Source organism: Amia ocellicauda, chromosome 6 (assembly GCF_036373705.1).
Source record: "Amia ocellicauda isolate fAmiCal2 chromosome 6, fAmiCal2.hap1, whole genome shotgun sequence".
Classification (NCBI taxonomy): domain Eukaryota; kingdom Metazoa; phylum Chordata; class Actinopteri; order Amiiformes; family Amiidae; genus Amia; species Amia ocellicauda.
In genome coordinates this window covers 10027157-10047209 of record NC_089855.1, presented here as the reverse complement: position 1 = coordinate 10047209, position 20053 = coordinate 10027157, and the positions used below count along the sequence as shown (strand labels likewise).

General features: G+C 42.6%; 2 protein-coding genes across 3 annotated transcripts in view; both read right to left on the bottom strand.

Annotated features, from left to right (window-relative positions):
* cyfip1 (cytoplasmic FMR1 interacting protein 1) overlaps window positions 1-7893 on the bottom strand; it is a 46555-nt gene extending 38662 nt beyond the window's left edge. For both annotated transcript variants that reach the window (XM_066706080.1, XM_066706079.1), the window contains exons 1-3: window positions 7624-7893; window positions 721-841; window positions 77-166 (exon numbers count right to left, since the gene is read on the bottom strand). In XM_066706080.1, the coding sequence (XP_066562177.1) occupies window positions 77-166; window positions 721-837 (207 nt within the window). In that variant the 5' untranslated portion in view covers window positions 838-841; window positions 7624-7893. The remainder of the gene's footprint in view (window positions 1-76; window positions 167-720; window positions 842-7623) is intronic.
* Window positions 7894-8625: 732 nt separating this feature from the next.
* On the bottom strand, window positions 8626-19605 carry tubgcp5 (tubulin gamma complex component 5). The gene is made up of 23 exons (XM_066706077.1): window positions 18993-19605; window positions 18619-18672; window positions 18408-18516; window positions 18123-18219; window positions 17649-17728; window positions 17267-17402; window positions 17027-17144; window positions 16362-16451; window positions 15886-15979; window positions 15397-15643; window positions 15068-15270; window positions 14805-14920; window positions 14408-14679; window positions 12784-12982; window positions 12346-12534; window positions 12007-12189; window positions 11423-11507; window positions 11221-11341; window positions 10931-11082; window positions 10719-10844; window positions 10406-10494; window positions 9648-9748; window positions 8626-9206 (listed from the first exon to the last, which is right to left on the bottom strand). Exons 1-23 carry the CDS (start codon window positions 19124-19126, stop codon window positions 9160-9162), a joined length of 3042 nt encoding a protein of 1013 aa, XP_066562174.1. The 5' UTR covers window positions 19127-19605; the 3' UTR covers window positions 8626-9159.
* Between the last annotated feature and the right edge of the window lie 448 nt (window positions 19606-20053).

Sequence of the window (20053 nt, the reverse complement as noted above, 5' to 3'; positions counted from 1 at the left end):
CTGTGAAATTAGTTTGTTCAGTGGAACCAAAGTGTGCATTTTTTCAAAAACGCAGCATTTAAAAGATGTATTTTACCATGCTGGAGTGGACCGTCGCCTGCTCGATGTATCTGGCGATACCAGTGACAAAAGCATTTCTGTCTTCAAAGTTGGTATTGAAGTTTGGCTGAAAGAGAAGAAAACAAATAACAAAAACGTGAAGTACTGCCATTTAATCCTCATTATGCCAGACACACTAATGTTCCCTTCAAATGGCAACTCCAACAATGGGGCCAATGAACCGGCTGACCCTGGTAAATATGCAGCTGTAGCACAAGCAATCACATCAGGAGGTTCACAATGGGTTCACGTCTATTAACGAGCAGAACCTCTTTCAGAAAAGTGCAAAAACTAACAGCAGCTTGTGGTTTTCTCAATGTCTTTATTGGCCAGGAACAAAACAACTGAAACAATAAATGTACCCCAAGTTGAAACTGATTTTCAGCAACAGGCATCAAATTCTAATTAAAAGCAGAAAACTGCTCAAATGATACATAAGCTACAGCAATGTATGCATGCTTCTTTGAATCATCGCTGAGATCTAAGACAGCTGGGCAGAACACAATATCACAGTCAAAAAATCTGCTTTTCACAACACACTGATTGACTGCCCGTGTCTCTTCAGCATCGGCCTGGCTGGAGAGATGGTCAGGACGTGGACAGAGGAGCTCAGGTGCTCACCTGGTACATCAGAGAGGAGGGTGGTGGTTCAATGCAGGGCTGCTGGTCAGGCAGGGGCAGCTCCTCCAGCAGGTCCACATTGGACAGGGCATCCTCCAGAGTCACCGTGGACGCCATGGCGCTGGAGGGCAAAGCACAGGACATGGTTTCACAAGACAGTAGGCGCAAACCTAGTGCAGAACCGAATTAATTTCAAAGCCCTGACATTCCCTATAGAGAAGACTTGTGTCATTACATAAAAGGACACTGGCTGCAAACAAGTTTCCTGGCAAATACTTATGGTTTACAGATGGCAGCGACATGTTATGCTAGCTTTTGGTTAAACGAACGCGGTGCCTTGGGGCCAGACAGGTCCTATAATATGCCTGCAGTGTGTGGAAGAACAATCATCTTCAATCAGGTTGGAATGTCAGTTGCAATGCCTTTAATACACGCAGCGTGGAGAGGAACAGTGAATCAAGAAGATCCCAAAGTCGCTCTGCCTTCATTTTACCAGTCAGAGCTTTTATACACAGAAATCAAAGAGCTGGTTATAATCAGAAAGTCATTGCTATGTTATCTTAAAAGTTAGCTAAGCAGAATATATATCATTATAGGAGTTCACAGATCAACACATGGATTAGGGAGCAGGCACTTAAATCATACTGTTTGACATTGCCTCCAAGATTCTCATCGTAAGTAACAAACCAAAATCAAGCTTCTTTCCGGCCTGACCTTCTAGCTTCACCTTATCTTTCTTAAGTATACAAGAGAGAAAAACAGGTATTAGAAAATAATTTCTAACTTTCCTTCCACAAGTGTCTGCACTAATACAAGGCTGTGGTCTCGCATCACTGGTGAAACAGCGGGCAGAAAGATTCTCAGGTGCTTTTCCGTTGTCTTTGTCGATATTGATCATTATTTAGCAGCAGTATTTTTGCACTTTGTATTGCTCTTGTTTTGTAAGTCACACTGGATAAGGGTATCTGCCAATAAATAAATAATAATAATAATTGTTGGCATTCCTGAGCTGTGACCCAGCATTAGAGAAACATTAGAAAACACCTCTTACTCCACTAAGCTACAAACTCCATATCACATGACAACACAATCAAAGACGTAATGGTACTACTTTTAATAAGTAGTCATCTTAAACCAGGAACACAAATGTTTGAAAAATAAACTATGACTCATAATGGTTTAGTTACCAGGGTCAGCAACTCCTCCTTCTCTGTAATGTTACTCTGTTTATAGCTCCTCACCAAAACTATATACTTAATGTTACAAGATCAAGTGCTTTTTTTTTTTTTGTGGTAGCAGGTCAGTAAATAGCTCTCAATTACTGACCAACAAACGAAGATGATTGGTAAACACCCGATGGTAGAATAGGCTGCTATCTAGCCTCCAAATCAAGTTGTTCAGTGCTATTACAAGGAATCAAATACATGCTTTCAAATCGTTCAGCCCTCAGGAAAAGGAAATTATCAGTGATTTAGGGAAGAGGTAGAAAAAACAGTACTTTTATTCTGTCCAGCACTAGGGTTTTTTTCACGATTTAAAAACTAAACAGGAACTGGCTTTTTATTTTGTGATTTCTGCTGAAGGGTTCCCTAATTGTCGAAAACAAAGTAGGCCAAAGTAAACTGCAGCATATTTGGCAAGCTTCAACAAAAACACATCTATGAATTGCTGGTTAAACAAGTTGATACTCTTGATACTGTAAATGCTTATGATTTACAGTAAATTGACAAAACATCAAACATCAAAGTGAAACCGTGCAAAAGAACACACCATCTCTGTTATGCGACACATACACACACCAGAGTCGAAGAGACAATGGCCTTTGCGTCCACAGAGCGAGCGAGAGCACGCAATGTTTTACAATGTTTTGTTGTTTGCTGTTGCTTTTCTTTATTGCCTTCCATAAAGCTGCAGCCCAATCCAGCATCAGCCGGCTTCTTGTGTATGGATGAGGTCGAAAACTACCACACAGTGATGCTTTATCAGTTTCAAACAGCTGCACAGCCCTGCACCCTTCATAGTCACAGCTTAGATACCCCTCTTGAAACAACCAATCACAGACTTTATAAACGATACAATTCTCTGGTGCAGGCCCTTCATCCAAATGTTCAATATTATTTTTCTGCTGCACTGAAACTTTGTTCACACCTCCAAAGGAATGGTTTCTGTCACTAAAAGACTGTTAAAGCAAAAACCTTATATAGCCAGGACTGGACAATCACCTCCTCAGCATATGTATACTTAATGATTGGTAGACTCCAACTGGCACCCATCTTGCAACAGCATATTGTGTATGTGCGCGCGTGTCCCACAGAATGGGTTAGTCGGAGGTGCTGTAGTACTTGTAAAGCTGTTGCTTGTGGTGTTTGTTTGTTCACCGATAGCAACAGCCTTACTTCACACAACTGCTGCAGTAACTCAAGTGTGAATTTAATTTAGCACTTCACTTTCTGCAAGGTTACAAATCTGAGCTTTTAGCAGCAGCCTTCAAACAGCAACTAAAAACTGCCAATCCTTTACTGTAGTAGTACTATAGAACAGGATGACCCATCATGAAAAAACACAAATCATGTTTGTGGAGCACACGGACAACACTTAAGACGACGTAAATATACAGCAAAGTCTGCCATGAGAATAACTTCTACAATTAAAGAGATTATCAGAAGGAAATGTGGCTTTTTAAGTTTCCATTATCAGAGGCCAATCACAACATTAAACAAGTACGATTAAAACTCATTTGGTACTGGTAGACTAACCCAGACCAGCACAAAGCACTCAGATCACTTTCTGTCAGATTAACTATGCTAAAGTGAGACTTCACCACTGTCCATCAAAGCATCGCACATTACAGCTGCACCTCTGACAAAAACACACTGTCGTCACTTACACTGAGCACTGCAGAGCGTAGTTATCATTGAATCTTCAGGGTCTCACACAGCTTTGCAGACAAATTAGCACTTACCTTACTTGACTCAATTCATTACATTTCACACGGATAGCACTTAAACAAAAAAATTTTTAGTTTTGTGCTCGTGACTTTAGCCTGCTTTCTCAATTATAGTGGCAAAGTCCAATACAAAGTGACAAGCCACCAATACATCTCTTCAAAAAAGGAGAAGGAAAAACAACCACATATCATCTTAGATCTGAAACACTGCTAAGAAATAAACTTCTGTGTTGTCCAACAGACATGCTAGTTTGTGTTCCCATTTGTCAAACACCCATACAGCAAGAAGTTACTACAGAGACCACTACCATATTAACATTCAGATTTAAGAGAAGGACTAAGGCCAAATAAAAATGCTGAATATCCGAAAACAGTTAGAGAACTGTTCATTTCAAACTGCTTTACTGAAGAGATCACTGATGTGTCCTTGGCCTTGACTGCACACTGTCCTGCACATGAGAAGCTGTGCATAACTCAGCCCTGGACAGCTGCTCATGAACGCCCCTCAGCTCTCTGCAAACCTCACCATGATTTAACATCATGAGCTACCTCAAGAGATTAAAGCCCACCCCTACAATTAACAATATGCAACGCACTTACTAAATTCAGCCATTTAATAAGTACCTAAACCTCACTAATACAACATGCCAACGTTTGCATTTTTTTGCATAGAGGACAACTTTATGCATTTTTAAAGCATTGTTTTTCTACAAAAATATAATAACGTAACAGTAATACTGTACATGCAGCCATCACAGCTGGTTGGGTGGATTCAAACCTATAATCTTTAAGCTATAGGGAACACCTAGCAGACTTTAATGTGAAAAGATACTAATTTATTTCTGTGCAAGTTAAAGAACACAAAACAAGCAAGGTCGGGCAAATGGAAATCAAAGCAGGAACTGACTGAGTAGAAAACATTATTATTAATAAAGTATTTACCCGTTGGGTCATTTCTGTTCACTTAAATAGTACAGAAGACATGGGGGCTACAGTACAAACTGAACTTTAATCAGCTGGCACCAAGCCCAAATTCAGCCTAAAGGAGTAACCAGGTCTTGGAACTCATAAAGTGCTTTAAACAGCAGGGGTTTTAAACTTGCACAGATTTCATTTTCTCACTGACACCGTGTAAGCTGGCATATAACACCCTTTAAAATGTTAATTCTCACTCATTCACTGGACCTCTGGGGGCCATAATTACGAACATTTAAAAAGGGAGAAATGCACCCAGGAGTTGCCAGTGAAGGGTGTGACTGAACAAAAGGTTGGGCCTGTCTGCTCTCCCAGCTGCCACGGGCTCCAGCAGCACAGCTTTCACTTCTGCTAAATCTCAGCTGCTGTGCCGTCAGCTGACTGCCTGGGCTGCACTCGCTTAACCAATTCAGGAAAAGGAAAAAATAAGAGAGAGAGAGGTGTTAAATTAATTATACGTGTGTATGGATAGAATACATTAACAGGAAGGCGTGACAGGATATCGTTTCAAGATCGCGCCAATCTGATTCAGTTGTAGAAAATCTTAATACCGGTGCTGGGTTGTTTTTCTGTTGTTATTTTTCTACAGTTATTGCTTATGGTTATGTAGTGTCCAATATTAACCCTCTTAATGTGGAGATTCAATCATCATTGTCTAATGATTTTGTTGTTTACAAACAATATTTTTGAAGAGTTGTGAGGGAAGGTGTTTTAACCTGTGACTCCTTCTTAATCCGAGGACATAAAGATCTGTGCAGCTGGTGTGTAGTATAGCAATAATAAGCAACTGTTTCATACTAGAACAATATTGATCACTAGGAGAAAGGATAAGTCAGACAGGTGGTACACATATATAATATTCTGCTCATCGGTACCTGCCTGCAATCCTTTTCACACAAATATGCTCAGTTATGACTGATAACCAAGATCATATCTTTGTTCCCAACATGTTGAGTTGGTCTTATGATTCTTGATGCCTATTTTCTGGCATTGTAGAGTAACCTTACATGTGTATTTGAGCCAGTTACAGACTCCTAAAATAGATCTCATGGCTATTCCTGATTCACCAAATTAATTGCAACAGATTAACCATATGTCAATATTAATCCTAATTGGAGTATTTGTTCATGATAGATAGGTTGCATTCAATTCCTATACATTGCTTGTCATTAAAGACTACAGACTTATTAAAAAGAATCACACCATTATTGCTCATCACTCATTGCAATTACAGATCATTCTTGGCAGACATGTTAACCATGCCTAAAAAACACAACTCAACACAAATCATGACATTTCTCGACTGTTCATGAACAGTAATGCTGTGCTGCAAGTTTCCTTTGTCTGCAGTTCACATTAGGGTTAAAGTACTTAACATCCAGGCTAAATATTGTATCATTAGCACACACTAAGTACAGGAATTAGTCTTTTTTGTATTCCACAGCGTTAAAGAGAGGTATTCTCCATGCGCAGAGAAGTGACTAATGAAAGACTACTGGTCTGACAGATTAACTCATTGTGACACCCTTAACCACAGTTAAATCCATAAGAAATACCCTCCAAAATGTCTTTCAAAGTCAAATACAAAATCAATCACACACTGGATATCTGGCCAAGAATTTCAAGCGACTTTGACAAGTCTAAAGCGCTATACAACTTCCATGTAGGCTTAATAATAATAATATGAAATGCACTAATTAACTTTCAAATACAGTCAACATAAATATGGCTCACACCGGTCACATTATTGCTTTATTTAAGCCAGCGGTTTTCAAACCGGTGCTGAGTACCCCCTTGCCCTGCTGGTTTTTGTTCCAACGGAGGTCTTAATTGCTTAATTGAACCCTTAATTGACTTATTCCAATTAAGTAATTGAGCAAAAACCAGCAGGGCAGGGGGTACCCAGAAAAACAGACAGCAGAACTGGCAAATGCTGAGGTGCGCAGTTCTGCGATGCGACCCCAATAAAATCAGCGACGCTTGTGCAGATCTGCGCAAATCTGCGCAAATCTGTGCTACACGAACGCAGCCCGAGCACTGCGCTCATTGCACACCTCTGCGCTCAAAGCCGGAGCCTTAAAACCCTCAATACGTGGTAACAGATGCACCACAATCATATTCCGCCTGGATGCGCGGTTCATGGACTCCCCTGGCTTCCCATTGTGCCGGGGCAGGGTTAAACTGGTGACCATATGGCGAGTCAAATCACAGAGCAGAAACCCCCTCCTCCTCTGCCTCAAAAGCTCGTTCAGTCTTCCCGGGGTGCGAGCATGAACATGGGATCATTTTACAGCAGGAGTGAAGAGAGAACATACAAACACATGAGCTTTATGTGTGCAAGTGCAGAAACGAGCGCACAGTATCCACAAACGGAACCAGATCCGACCACGTCTGCAGCGAGACTCGGCCCATTGCAGCCACAGAGCAACCCCCCAAAACGTGCCACTCCAATCAATACCCCCTTAACGTCATGTGTCCAGGTGCATTTTCAATTTGCATGGCTGGCTTAATTTCTAGGGCAGCAAGAGCCACACGATGACACGCGTAGAGGGATTACCCAAACAAACAGCAAAGGAAACCAGTATTAAAACTCCTCTCCGCACCAGCGACACCTCCTCCGGGCAGATGCAATTACCCAAACAAACCGCTTTTGCAATGTTTCTTCGTGGTTTTATGAAACTTATGTGCAGTTTCCCCCATGCATACGAGGAAAAAACACGAAATAAAACCACCGTGATTAAATCCTGCCGGGCGGGGCTGAGCCAACTCACTCCATGAAGTTTCACCCAGACGGGCAGGCCCGGGAGCCCCGTCCGTCAATAAACACAATCAAAGTGTTTCTGGTCCATCGCCGGTTCACAGGGAATCACCTCAACCCACCAAACCCTTTCAAAAGCCGGTCTGCACGGATCAAACCCGCCAGCGACATCGACACACACGTCTGCGAAAGACAACACCCAAAGCGCCGCAAACTTTCTTACCTCTACGCCCAGTTGTTTTCCTGGGAAATGGAGGCTGTCCGGGAGCGCAATCCCATTTACCGAGGCTGAGGGGGGCGAGAGTCTCCAAAGGTCCTCCGAGAGCCTGCTTCGTCCTCTCCGTCTCCGGGACCTTTTAATCCGCCCCAAGTGTCGGTTTTCCCGTCGTGGCGGATCCCGGCAGCCGCTGATAGTGATCTGTGCCCGGCGGAGCGCTGGGGCTGGGAGTTCCTGTCTGACTGGGGCTGGAGCCTCGACAGGAAACCCGGAGCCCCGGCCCTGCCGCCCTCCGCCGCTGGGGGCGCCCGAGAGACGGGGATAGAGAGGAGCAATAGAGGGCGGTAGAGGAGTCGTGGTCACTTTTAATTGCTTTAGACACACTTAATAGCTAGTGCTTCTAAAGCTAATTATTTTAAGATGTAGGACTTCCACATTATTATATATAAGTAACATTTTCCATGTCTAAAAAAGTCTAAAGGTCCTGATTTTCCACGTGGGTGAGCTGTAGACTAATCTCCCATGTAATTAAAGTTAAAAAGTGAAAGATAAGGGCTGAATGTTGATACCCAGTCTCTTGGATCTTCAACAGCAGGCACACGTAGTTGGCAGACAGCTATTGCTCCAAGCCATGGCTGATTTGAGCAATATCCAACTTTTAAGGAAGTAAACCAAAAAACAATGCTACAGGGAGATGAAACTGCTATTTCAGTCCATCTTTTGTTTGGTTTTAATTGTCAGCTTGTCAAGGGGTAAATGACAAAGTTTGTTAGTCAGGAAGTCAAGCCCCAGTCACCCTTTGTCATTTATCACGGGGCCGAGTCATCACCGAGGCTGGTTTGTGTGTACAGTGTGCGCTGTGGTCAGACGGATTGTTCTTTCCCCTTTATCTTAAAATATTTAATGACCATCTTAATGATTATAAATAAAAATGCTTTTCAAGGATCCTGAGGTTAAGCTCAGTGAAAGATTAGGTCACAGAATTGAGTAAAAACAAAGACAATCAAGAACAGTCTTCATTGGTTTTATTACAAGAGCAGGAATTGTTGTGCGACGAGGTTTGTATTTATTCTGCTTCACAATCAGTCAAGTAAACAAAGTATTCTGAGCAGAAACAACAGCACACACACATTTATATAAAGCACACACTATATTTACATGATCAGCACCCTGTTTCCTTATTGCCTTGTCTCAATGTGAGCACCCAAGATAAGGATGAGATACTCCAGTCACAACTGAACTTTTTCTATATTTATTTTTCTTAACAAGAGCAACGTAAATGTGCTTGAAGCATTTTGATTTCATTCACTCAGCAGGAAGAGAATAAGAGGCCGGCAGCGTCTTTAGTCTGCCCATGTGCTTTGAGGTTTGACATCCAGGTGGAAACAAAGGTAAAAAAACAAAAACGGAAACGGCTGTTACACAGCATCGTGAAAAACGTCTCGCAGATTTGCAAATATTCCTGGAGTCTCGTGGAGGTATAGCAGATGAAAGTACTGCAAGGTTATTGAGCACAGCTTGGCGATTTTCTCTGAAGCCCTCTCAGCACTGCTCAAAGCCAGCCATCAGAGACAGAGACAGGGATTCCACTAGGAAACACAATCACACAAAAGGGCATTACACGCAAGAAGAAAACAGTTAGACAAGACATATTCCATTCATGCCTGCCGTGACTTTTTTTTTCCACTAACATCCAACTCCACACCATAAAATAACAATAAAAGACTAAGAGCTATGGATATGAATGAACAATGAAAGCTTACAGTAAATATTGTATGCAACTTTGACAGTCTAGAGATAAGGTTTGTCTTGAGGAACACTGTCTCGTGGTGCTTTCAAGGCCCATCATGCAGCGTTCCACAAGATAAAACTCTTCTCTAGATGGTAGAAGTCATTATTTATTTAATCAGTCATAAAACAGAATTAGGCCACTCGTATTCGCTCTCTCAGTCTTATTCCGTGCCTGAGATAATTGAAGGAAATGTCATCTAACAGATATTTCAATTTTAGGTTTTCAACATCTAACTCACAGTGCGGGAACGAGCCCCTGCAGACGGCCTTGTTGAGAATCGTCACCAAGAACATGTGGCAGTTTTTGAAATCAGATTCCATTTTATCAATGGACTCAATCCTAGAAGCAGAAAGAGAAGTTAGATATTACTGTAACCTGGCCAAACAAAGAACTGTACACAGATTGTGGCCTTTAATAACGATGTTGCTGTAGATTCTCACAGGACTTTTATCTCTCTGCTACACAGACCTGAAAACTATTTCAATTGTAATCAGATGGCTGGTTTCACAGACCGAGATGAGCAATAGTCTTGGGCTACGCAATAGTTCAAGATTAGTGCTAATCAGAGTCTATAAACAGGGCTATTAAAGTAGATTCAGATCAATCGCCCCAACAACCAGAAACAGCCCAGATTAAACTAAAACATGGGCAAAAAGCAAATTACAAACGGTTCTTGATGACAGGTTTCATTTGCCATTTTCAAAGCTGTCTAACAGATAGTAACAATCAGGTTCTGAGTTTGAAACTGGAGATTGGGTCAATGTTTTAATTTAATCTTGGGCAACAGTTGAAAACACGGATGCTTTTTCTGCTCTCTAAATCTGCCACATCTAAACAACCACATGCACCCACACCCAACCCAAAATGAACAAACCCCACCCATAGTGTGCAGAGCTCACCTCATGAGACACATTGGAAATTGTCCGTTTTTTCATGTTTTTATTTAGAAAATAATTAAATGTCCCCGTGAATTTTGCTAATAAAGCAGATGCTTACTTCCAGGCTCCAAATCCAGCCTGCCATCGATCAGAGAACATCAGGACAAGATTGAGTACCTTCATGATCGCTTCCTTCACAAAACTGACCTGCAAACACAGTGTCAATACAAGACATTTTGAGTCAAAGAGAAATATTCTATATTCTTTAAAATCTCAGCCATCAGCATCATAACTGGTCCTTTACTAACAATGTATATCATATATAGACACCACCTCTATAAAAGTAGAGTGTTTTTCCACCTAAATTCATTTGTTCAGTTCAGCCTTTCCAAGCTGCGCTGAATCACACAGGTGGCCATGTGGATCCCTACCTTCTCTCTCAGGAGGCAGCGGTCATGAATGGTGGACAGGTATCTGTAGTGGATTTTAATCAGCTGGTCCAGGTCCTTCGCCTCCTGCACCTGGTGCTGAAACTCTAGGCCCGTGCTGTGCAGGATCTGACAAACAGAGCACAATGGCTTTTCAAGAGAACATGGAGAGGAACATGAATGAAGGCAGTCGGTTATCCCAGGCCAGCACTCACCCTGGTCATGATGTAGTTGTGCAGGCTGTTGACAAAATGCATGAGTTTAACCCGGAGAAGACACATCCTGTGAATCTGCTGTTTGATGGGTTCATTAGAAGCATTTTCATCAAATAAACCTCCTTCAAGCCTTTTGGTAGCCACGGTCAGTTCTGTTGAGGAATGTCATCATATTTTTAGCACCAGAAAGTATTTTTCTTTCTTTACATCATTCAACATTGAATCCTCTTTCCAGACTTTTGCAAATATCAAATACTGCAACCTGAGAAAACAACAACAGTTTTACACACCACTGAAGCGTAACGTATCCAGGCTGTATTTTGCCCACTTAATCTGTAGCAGGAGAAGGAACACTTGGTTGTAAATCTTCTGACACTCAGAGCTGATCACAATGTCTACAGGCCAGGGGACCTAGGGAATGAGAGGGACAGAAGTTATAATCCAGCAAAACATTCCAGTTTAACTTATTTAAATTATAGTGGCAAAAAATACCTTATAACTAAGTGTAAGACCATCTAAATTGTTCACTGGTTGTTTCCTCCTGGCCGGGTCAATGGTTTCCAAAAATATTGACAACCTGAAAAAGGAGTGTGAAAAATACATGACATCAATAACAGGTAATCTTGCTCAATTTAGAGCAATTATATTTATCGAGTTCTAACAACAAAAAACAGTACAGAGCAAAATGCCTAATAATCTTACACATTTACAAGTGGAAAGGAGAGAAAAAACAAAGAAAGTGGAGAAACACTCCCTCGCCTCACAAATAAGGCACAATTATAATATAATTATATAACAATTATAATACACCAAATCAAATCTAGTTAGGATTTACAGAAGTAGTGAGCTTTTATTTTTATTTGAGTAATGCATTTTATTTTCTCATATCCAATTACTATATTAAATACATTTTTGAGCAATTTCATGGTCCTGAGCATAAATCAGCTAATTATTGCACAAAAACACTATCTTGTAAGTCCTGCAATCAAAAGTAACAGTATCATTCCTTCTCTGGGCTGAAAGTACATTTTTCTCTTCTCGTAGAGGTAGAAGAAAACACAAATGTTCTGCAGTACCTGGTGCTGTCCTCTGGGTAGCGCTGTCCCACAGCCTCCTGCAGCTGCACATTTAGGAAGGACAGTTGCTGCCAGCTCTCCTTCTCCAGCACCTTGTCAAAAATGGCTGTGTAGAAATCGTACATGGTGTCGCCAGCCTCCAGCAGGAAGTAGTTTCTCATGGCTTGCAGGTATTCCAAGAGTCTGGGCAAATCCAAATATCAGCACACAATAAGGTCAGATCCACAGGACAACATTTAGGACTAGATAGCCTATAATATTATAAGTGCACATAATTTATACAGATTTGTTCTTATAGAAATGAATTAAAACACAGCAATCATTTCCCATCAGACTTGCCTGTAATCTTTCTTCAAGGTCTTCATGAGGTTGCCGCAGCACTCGATGTACCTCTTCTCAATGTGGGGGTACAGGCAGGACCTCAGAGTGAGCTCAAACGTCTGGCAGGTCACGGATTCAGACGAGCGGTCCACGATGATGTCGCTGCCCGAGAACTTCTCGTGGAAGTCATTCTGCTCCAAGTACAGCCTAGAGAAGTCAAAGTGACAGGACAATCAGGACAGATCAGACGACGGTTTTGTTAGCCTGTGACTGTATGTATATATGCAGGCCCATGTGATCGGTCACCTCACTCGCTAAACATACAATTAGCTGAATAAAAATAAATGCATAACTGTAGAGTTCATGGAAATACATGTAGGATGTCAGACAGTAAAGCAAAGGAATACATACACAGTTGCAAACCAATACCATGAACCATTCGCGACTGCTGCTCACCTTGCAAAATTGATGGCCAGCAGGGGGTCATGAACGTCGTCCAGTTCCAGGTGTCTGGCCACGATGGACTGCATCCTGATCAGGCTCCTCTTGGTGGCCTGCTGCTCGGTCACGGTGTCCGAGGGCGACTCCTCCCCACAGCGCAGACGTAGCTGCACCGACTCCAGGAACAGCGTGTAGATGCTCTTCCGCTCTGCGTCTACAACACAGACAACGCAGTTACCCCGGGGAATTACTTTTTTTATATGTATGTATATACACTCACCTAAAGGATTATTAGGAACACCATACTAATACTGTGTTTGACCCCCTTTCGCCTTCAGAACTGCCTTAATTCTACGTGGCATTGATTCAACAAGGTGCTGAAAGCATTCTTTAGAAATGTTGGCCCATATTGATAGGATAGCATCTTGCAGTTGATGGAGATTTGTGGGATGCACATCCAGGGCATGAAGCTCCCGTTCCACCACATCCCAAAGATGCTCTATTGGGTTGAGATCTGGTGACTGTGGGGGCCAGTTTAGTACAGTGAACTCATTGTCATGTTCAAGAAACCAATTTGAAATGATTCGACCTTTGTGACATGGTGCATTATCCTGCTGGAAGTAGCCATCAGAGGATGGGTACATGGTGGTCATAAAGGGATGGACATGGTCAGAAACAATGCTCAGGTAGGCCGTGGCATTTAAACGATGCCCAATTGGCACTAAGGGGCCTAAAGTGTGCCAAGAAAACATCCCCCACACCATTACACCACCACCACCAGCCTGCACAGTGGTAACAAGGCATGATGGATCCATGTTCTCATTCTGTTTACGCCAAATTCTGACTCTACCATCTGAATGTCTCAACAGAAATCGAGACTCATCAGACCAGGCAACATTTTTCCAGTCTTCAACTGTCCAATTTTGGTGAGCTTGTGCAAATTGTAGCCTCTTTTTCCTATTTGTAGTGGAGATGAGTGGTACCCGGTGGGGTCTTCTGCTGTTGTAGCCCATCCGCCTCAAGGTTGTACGTGTTGTGGCTTCACAAATGCTTTGCTGCATACCTCGGTTGTAACGAGTGGTTATTTCAGTCAAAGTTGCTCTTCTATCAGCTTGAATCAGTCGGCCCATTCTCCTCTGACCTCTAGCATCAACAAGGCATTTTCGCCCACAGGACTGCCGCATACTGGATGTTTTTCCCTTTTCACACCATTCTTTGTAAACCCTAGAAATGGTTGTGCGTGAAAATCCCAGTAACCGAGCAGATTGTGAAATACTCAGACCGGCCCGTCTGGCACCAACAACCATGCCACGCTCAAAATTGCTTAAATCACCTTTGTTTCCCATTCAGACATTCAGTTTGGAGTTCAGGAGATTGTCTTGACCAGGACCACACCCCTAAATGCATTGAAGCAACTGCCATGTGATTGGTTGGTTAGATAATTGCAATAATGAGAAATTGAACAGGTGTTCCTAATAATCCTTTAGGTGAGTGTATGTATATATATATATTGTACATCCATGTGTCCAGCAGCTGAGGCCCCAGCTCCCCGTGACCCTGTACCGTACAAAGCAGTTATTGAAAACGGCTGGATGGATGGGCAATAGAAAGAGATGAGGAGGAGGTCTCCCTGACTGACCTCTGGACGACCTCTCCTGTTGCCCTGCCTCCTTGCAGTCCAGGTTCTTCAGCAGCTGCATGGACTTGCCAGCCATGATGATCTGCTTGAGCACCGGCTTGAGGAAGGAGACCATGGTGTGCTGTCTGCTCGCCACAGAGGCCTGGTCACTGGCGGAGCTGCCGCTGGCGCTGTCGCTCAGCTTCTCCTCGTTCTCCACGGTCTCCGACACGCTGTACAGGGTGTAGGTGGCGTACCAGAAGTCTCTGTGATTGACAGGAACATCTTTGTTTCTGGGGGGGGGGAAATAAATACATTTAGAATATGTATCTACAGTAGCCTCTCGATAATCCGCGTGTAGTTGATCCAATTGACACTGAGGGTCGTCCTGCTTATTTGGAGCAACAGGATGACGCACCTTTGGATGATGAATTCTTTCGCTGGGTCGAAGAGGTGTCCGTGAACGATCCACTCATCCACAATCTCCAGGTAGGGCCTCACGGTTTCCACCCACAGGGAGAACAGGAGGGCCACCTGAGGCACCGAAACGGAAAATCTTTTATCTGGGCAACAAGGACTCCGACGACCCATCACACTACTGCACAACGATGTGGAAAATCATTCTGCCGAACCACACAACTGACAGGAGACATTGGGCGCAGGTGAACCATAGACACTCACGGCCTGCTCGGACGCCTCTCCGATGCTGTCGTACTCGATGATGGACTTGTAGAGGGTGTTGAGGAGGTGGGATGCCCGCACTACGTTGGGAGTGTCGGGGGGGACCTCGGCGACTCCTGTGCAGAAGACCTTGTGCAGGACCTTCAGCTGAGCCAGGTGGGGGGTGAGGCGCTCCAGCACCACAGACAGCGTGACCGTTTCATCTGGTGAAGAGCAGGACCAATGGGGTTAATAGAAATGGAGACGCATTAGTGAGGAGACCATCCAACTCAAATATTTTGGGATGGGTTGGGACTGAGAAAGAAACATGCCAAACAAAACCAATTCACCTTTCACAATGATGCACCTCTCGATGTTGGTGAGCTCCTCTTTAAAGCTGACAAAATATTTGTAGAGAGCCCAGACAAAGGCCTGGTAGGTCCTGAATGGAGGCTCGGACCCTTTCTTGCCCGAGGTGGTGGTCCCGGGCGGGGCGGGTTCAACGCAGTACCCGGTCACTTCGTCAATGAACTTCTGCAGTCGGGACACCGCCTGCCCATATGAGGCCACATGCTCCAAGACCGATCGCAAACAGTTCTGAGAGGAAAGGAAAAGCAGGAACATTGCAGGTGTAGTCACTACTTGTACTCACTACATTAGGAAAACACAGAAGGCTTATCTAAGGCAGACACAAAAGTGGCAAGATTGCCCTCACAACAAACAAATTCATGAAACATTACTATTCCTCTAATCAAATGTCAGAGACGTAGCAGAGACAATCGATCGACTGCAAGCGATGGCAGAAAATGAAATCTCTTTGAAACTATTAGCCAACTTACATTTGTCAAATGAGTGACAACAACATCATTCCTCACAGTTACTTTCCCATCATGGTGCTGAAATATGAAGAGTTTTTTCACTCCAGAGAGGAGCCTAAAGCAAAGAGGAAAATGATTATTTCCACTTGAGGGAAACATCAGAAAACTAATATCACTTTTCTGACATGAATGGAATAGTCATACAGCAAACCGCATCAATTATTGATGGTCTAAGCTCAGTGGGACAAGTTTACGTTTCTTATACAATGCATAATAAGGGTATCCCGAAACAAAAGCACTATAGAGGCAAAGAGAATCTTCAAGTTGACAGTTAAAATGCTTAAACAGATTCCCTCGCTTCCCCGGTTGATAAAAATAAATAAAAAAACGGTTTTCTAGACTTTGTGCTGTACAGGGTTTATCTTGGAATACATTGCCAGTAGTTAGATATCCGACACCCTTCAGTTATGCGATGAAACAAACTCATTCCAGCTCACCACAGAGTCTCTCTTATCACTTGGGTTTCAGTGACGAACACTTTCTCTTCAGGGATGTACAGTGGATCCGTGTTGTACAAGTGCTGGTCCCTGAGAAAGAGAGAACAGGATGGACTGTGCCGGTATCCATTACTTCCAGCACTGATCAGGAACAGATAGCAGTAAAGGAATGGTGTCCGGATTCCAGCACTGGGACAGATTTTTGGATACTTCGACAACATATTTTCAACACTTGGCTGCTCGTGGTTCAATCTGTACTCATGGGGAGCATATGCCAAAGCCTAAAGACTGAAAGCTGTTCATTGCACTGACTAACATAACCCTGAATGGCATTAACTGGACTTCAACAAATTCTTAAACAGTACATGCAGTACTTTAGAACCACAGGGAAGAGCCGTTTTCATTTGACTTAATATGCAGTTGATAATTTTCTGTTTTCAGATGCTGTGCCACTATCAAGGACTATTCTAGATTAAAAGAAGAAAAAAAAACACATGGTACAAATTCAGATTCCAAATTGCAGAAGTAATGCATTCAACACTAAAACCTGGAGCTCCGCAGTAATTATTCCTATGCATTTCTTCACAGCCCACTCTGTGTGGCATGTACGGTGAGGTACGAAGGGACTTTATCTTCAGCGGACTTTACGACCGCCGTCCTCCTACCAGAAATTGAGCAGGTTGGAGTGCAGGTGCAGGCTGTGGGTGAAGCGAGGGGCCTGGGCCACCCAGTACTGCGTCACCACGTGCTGCTCCAGCCAGGCCCGGGCATCCGGCTCACCCACTGCAACCAAAACAAGGATATCCGCGCATTAGGCCATTTATTTTCATTCTGCATCATTTGTTTTAATATGCATTCGGAAAGCCCACCCTTTATTACACTCTCCAAACAAAACAAAGACCAACCCTTCCAAGTGACTTGCACAGTCTTCTTGGATTGGTCCTGGTCATCCAAGGGTGTTCTGTCCACCTGGATCCCAGAATCCTCTCTGCTCAATGGCTCCTGACTCTCCTCTTCCTCACTGTCCTCCTCTGACCACTCCTGAGAGAGGACACAGATCACAGTCCACTGTACGGTGGCATGAACAAGCACTAGTCTAGATCATCAACAACAGTACAGGAGAGGAAGGTGCTGTGGCCTTACAAGACCAGTATGTGAAATTATCTTCTTACTCCTACCTTTCCACCCTATATAGTCATCCAAGAGCTTTTGATACTTCTGGCACATGCGTGGGGCAATGCGCGGTTTAAGAAAACTGTGAAGCTCAGAGCCACACAAATCACTTACAGGAGTGTCAGGAAAAGGTCCCATGTCAATATCTTCTCCTTCCATCAAATATTTACCCCAGTCAAAATCATCTTCTTTTTCTTCATGAACATTTAAGGAAATACATAAAAATGATTAGGCTCAATATATTCAGAACACAAGAGATGAACATGTCCTTAGAAAACTTAAAAACTAATAATAATAATAGAACATGATTTAATGAATAGTGAATATTTCTCTCTCAAGTTTGGTAAAGGAATAAGTGGCAAAGATTCTACTGTAGAATTATTTTCTTATCAACTATGCGAATATCAAATATCATAGCAATAATTATTAATAACCACCGCTTAATTACAAATAAACATAAATGAACTACATGCAAATGTACAATATGAAAGAAACAGAAAACAAATGTCACTTAAGTGCCACAAAATATTTCTATTCAAATTAACCCCCTCTAATACTTTTTTTGAAAAGTTGTATTTCATTCCTTACCCACTTCCTTCAGTCTGGGCTTTTCACTGTAATTTGTGTTAGATGGAGAATCAGAGAGGAGGAGCAGGAGGGACAGGATGCTGTGATGGACATCTGTCTGCCATGAAGTATAAAAAAAACCCAGAACATTTAAATTGTTATCATTCACTATTCGTTTCAGCCCAGTCCACATTTAACTTGCTCCACATCTTTTGGGTCAAAAACAATAAATTACATTGTACTTCTGCAAATAATTAATTTGCCATTAACGAGGTTTTGAAACATTTTAGTGTACAGCTCCCTTACATTTGTTTCTTCTGTGTTTGGTAGGGGAGAGTTCATAAATTCATCAGTCAATCTTTTCCAGCTTGCAGCTTTGCTCACATCCGAGTGAACCATCAGCTTCTCGTAGATTCTGAAGCAAAGAAAGCGGGAACAAGTAAGAAGAACACATCTCCACTTTACATACCTGGGGACAAGGAAGATCAACTCATATTTCTTGCCTGCCTGAACTTACCCACTGACAGTGCGCTGCACCTTGTGACTGTTGACATCCAGGTACCGATGAAACCTGCAAAGTAAAAACACAGAAGCAAGCATTTGAGATAAAACAACCACCAACAACCAATGCACACAAGTACTAACACAAGAATTGAAGTTACAATGAAGCTGCACAGTAAGACTCCTGATGTTTATTTTGCTGACTTCACATTAAACACATAGACACATATCCTACAGGTGTCTAATCATGTGACACCATAGACCACACAAAATCAAGCAGACAGAGCAGTGGATCTCAATGTAAGGGTTGTCATTAAATCCATTAGTCTTAAATGCAGCCAGAAATACAACATTTAAAATTCAAATGTCATTCACAGATGGAAACCGTACTTGAAATTGGAACAGGCGAACTTCATGGCCGTCTGGAAATTGTGGTCTTCTTCATCCTGTATCCCGCTGATGTGTTTGATCAGCTTCTTGATGTCGTGGTCCATGTCTCTCTCAAATTTCGTCCAGTGTGTCATGGTGGTGATTAATGATGCCGATTAATTTGGGCAACACGGTATGAATAAACCCTCCGCAGAAAACGGCCTCGGCGGTTCAGCAGGGCACTGGCGTCTGGTCGATGCAAACGGAGCGCATGTTTTGCAGTTCAATGATTTATTCAGAAATTAAAATGGCGGGTATGATATATTCACTTTGTTTTGTAGATAAATGTGCGCTGGGTAAACAGAAACAATCCCTGACAGCTACATATTCACACTACACCACAACCCTGGTTACAAATGAATAGACTGCACTGAAACATCTCAAATTGAATTCAGTTCGCGGATTGCATTGACTAGCTTCATTTGCATACGTACACAAATATGACAACGTAATGTTAGTGATTTTTTTGATATTATAAGTCACCATATTATTAAAAAAGTGCTCCTCTGTATCCAGCGGGATGGGTTTGTTTGGGTGCCGCCATCATTTCTAAGCACAGCGCCCTCAACCGAACAGACCGCCGCCTCCCCTGCTGCACGCCGTCGGTGGCCAACCAGTTACTTTCCCGGAGAAATGCAAAATTACAGCAACAAACACCAGGACTCTGCTGCTGCTCCATGTTTACTCAGTGTAACAGCAGTGCGTTGACCATAATTCAATGGATTACACATGTCAATTCAAGTTTAAGAAACATCTCTGTTCATCAGTGACAAGTGGCATTGTATAACTTCAGAAAAGACTGTAGCACACTAAACCCCTTTGGATCCTGGATGACTTATTGATTTCTTGGCTTTGAAAGAATAAGGGATGGTTTCAGTGAGGTTGCTGCTACTGCATGCGCAATTTAATGTATACAATATATGTAAAGTGTAAGGTTTAAAACGAACAAGATCAGGTATACAAGGTGTGGCAGTTAATAGGATTGGGTATGTAATGTATACCCTGTTAATAATGTATAGTCT

What these genes read in the sequence shown, in the direction of transcription:
- tubgcp5 (XM_066706077.1), bottom strand. Translation starts at nt 19,126, where the DNA reads ATGACACACTGGACGAAATTTGAGAGAGACATGGACCACGACATCAAG. An exon ending in TCCAACCTGCTCAATTTCTG is followed by an intron (nt 16,452 to 17,026) that starts GTAGGAGGACGG and finishes TCTCTTTCTCAG; the next exon opens with GGACCAGCACTTGTACAACA. An exon ending in GTGATAAGAGAGACTCTGTG is followed by an intron (nt 15,980 to 16,361) that starts GTGAGCTGGAAT and finishes TCTTTGCTTTAG; the next exon opens with GCTCCTCTCTGGAGTGAAAA.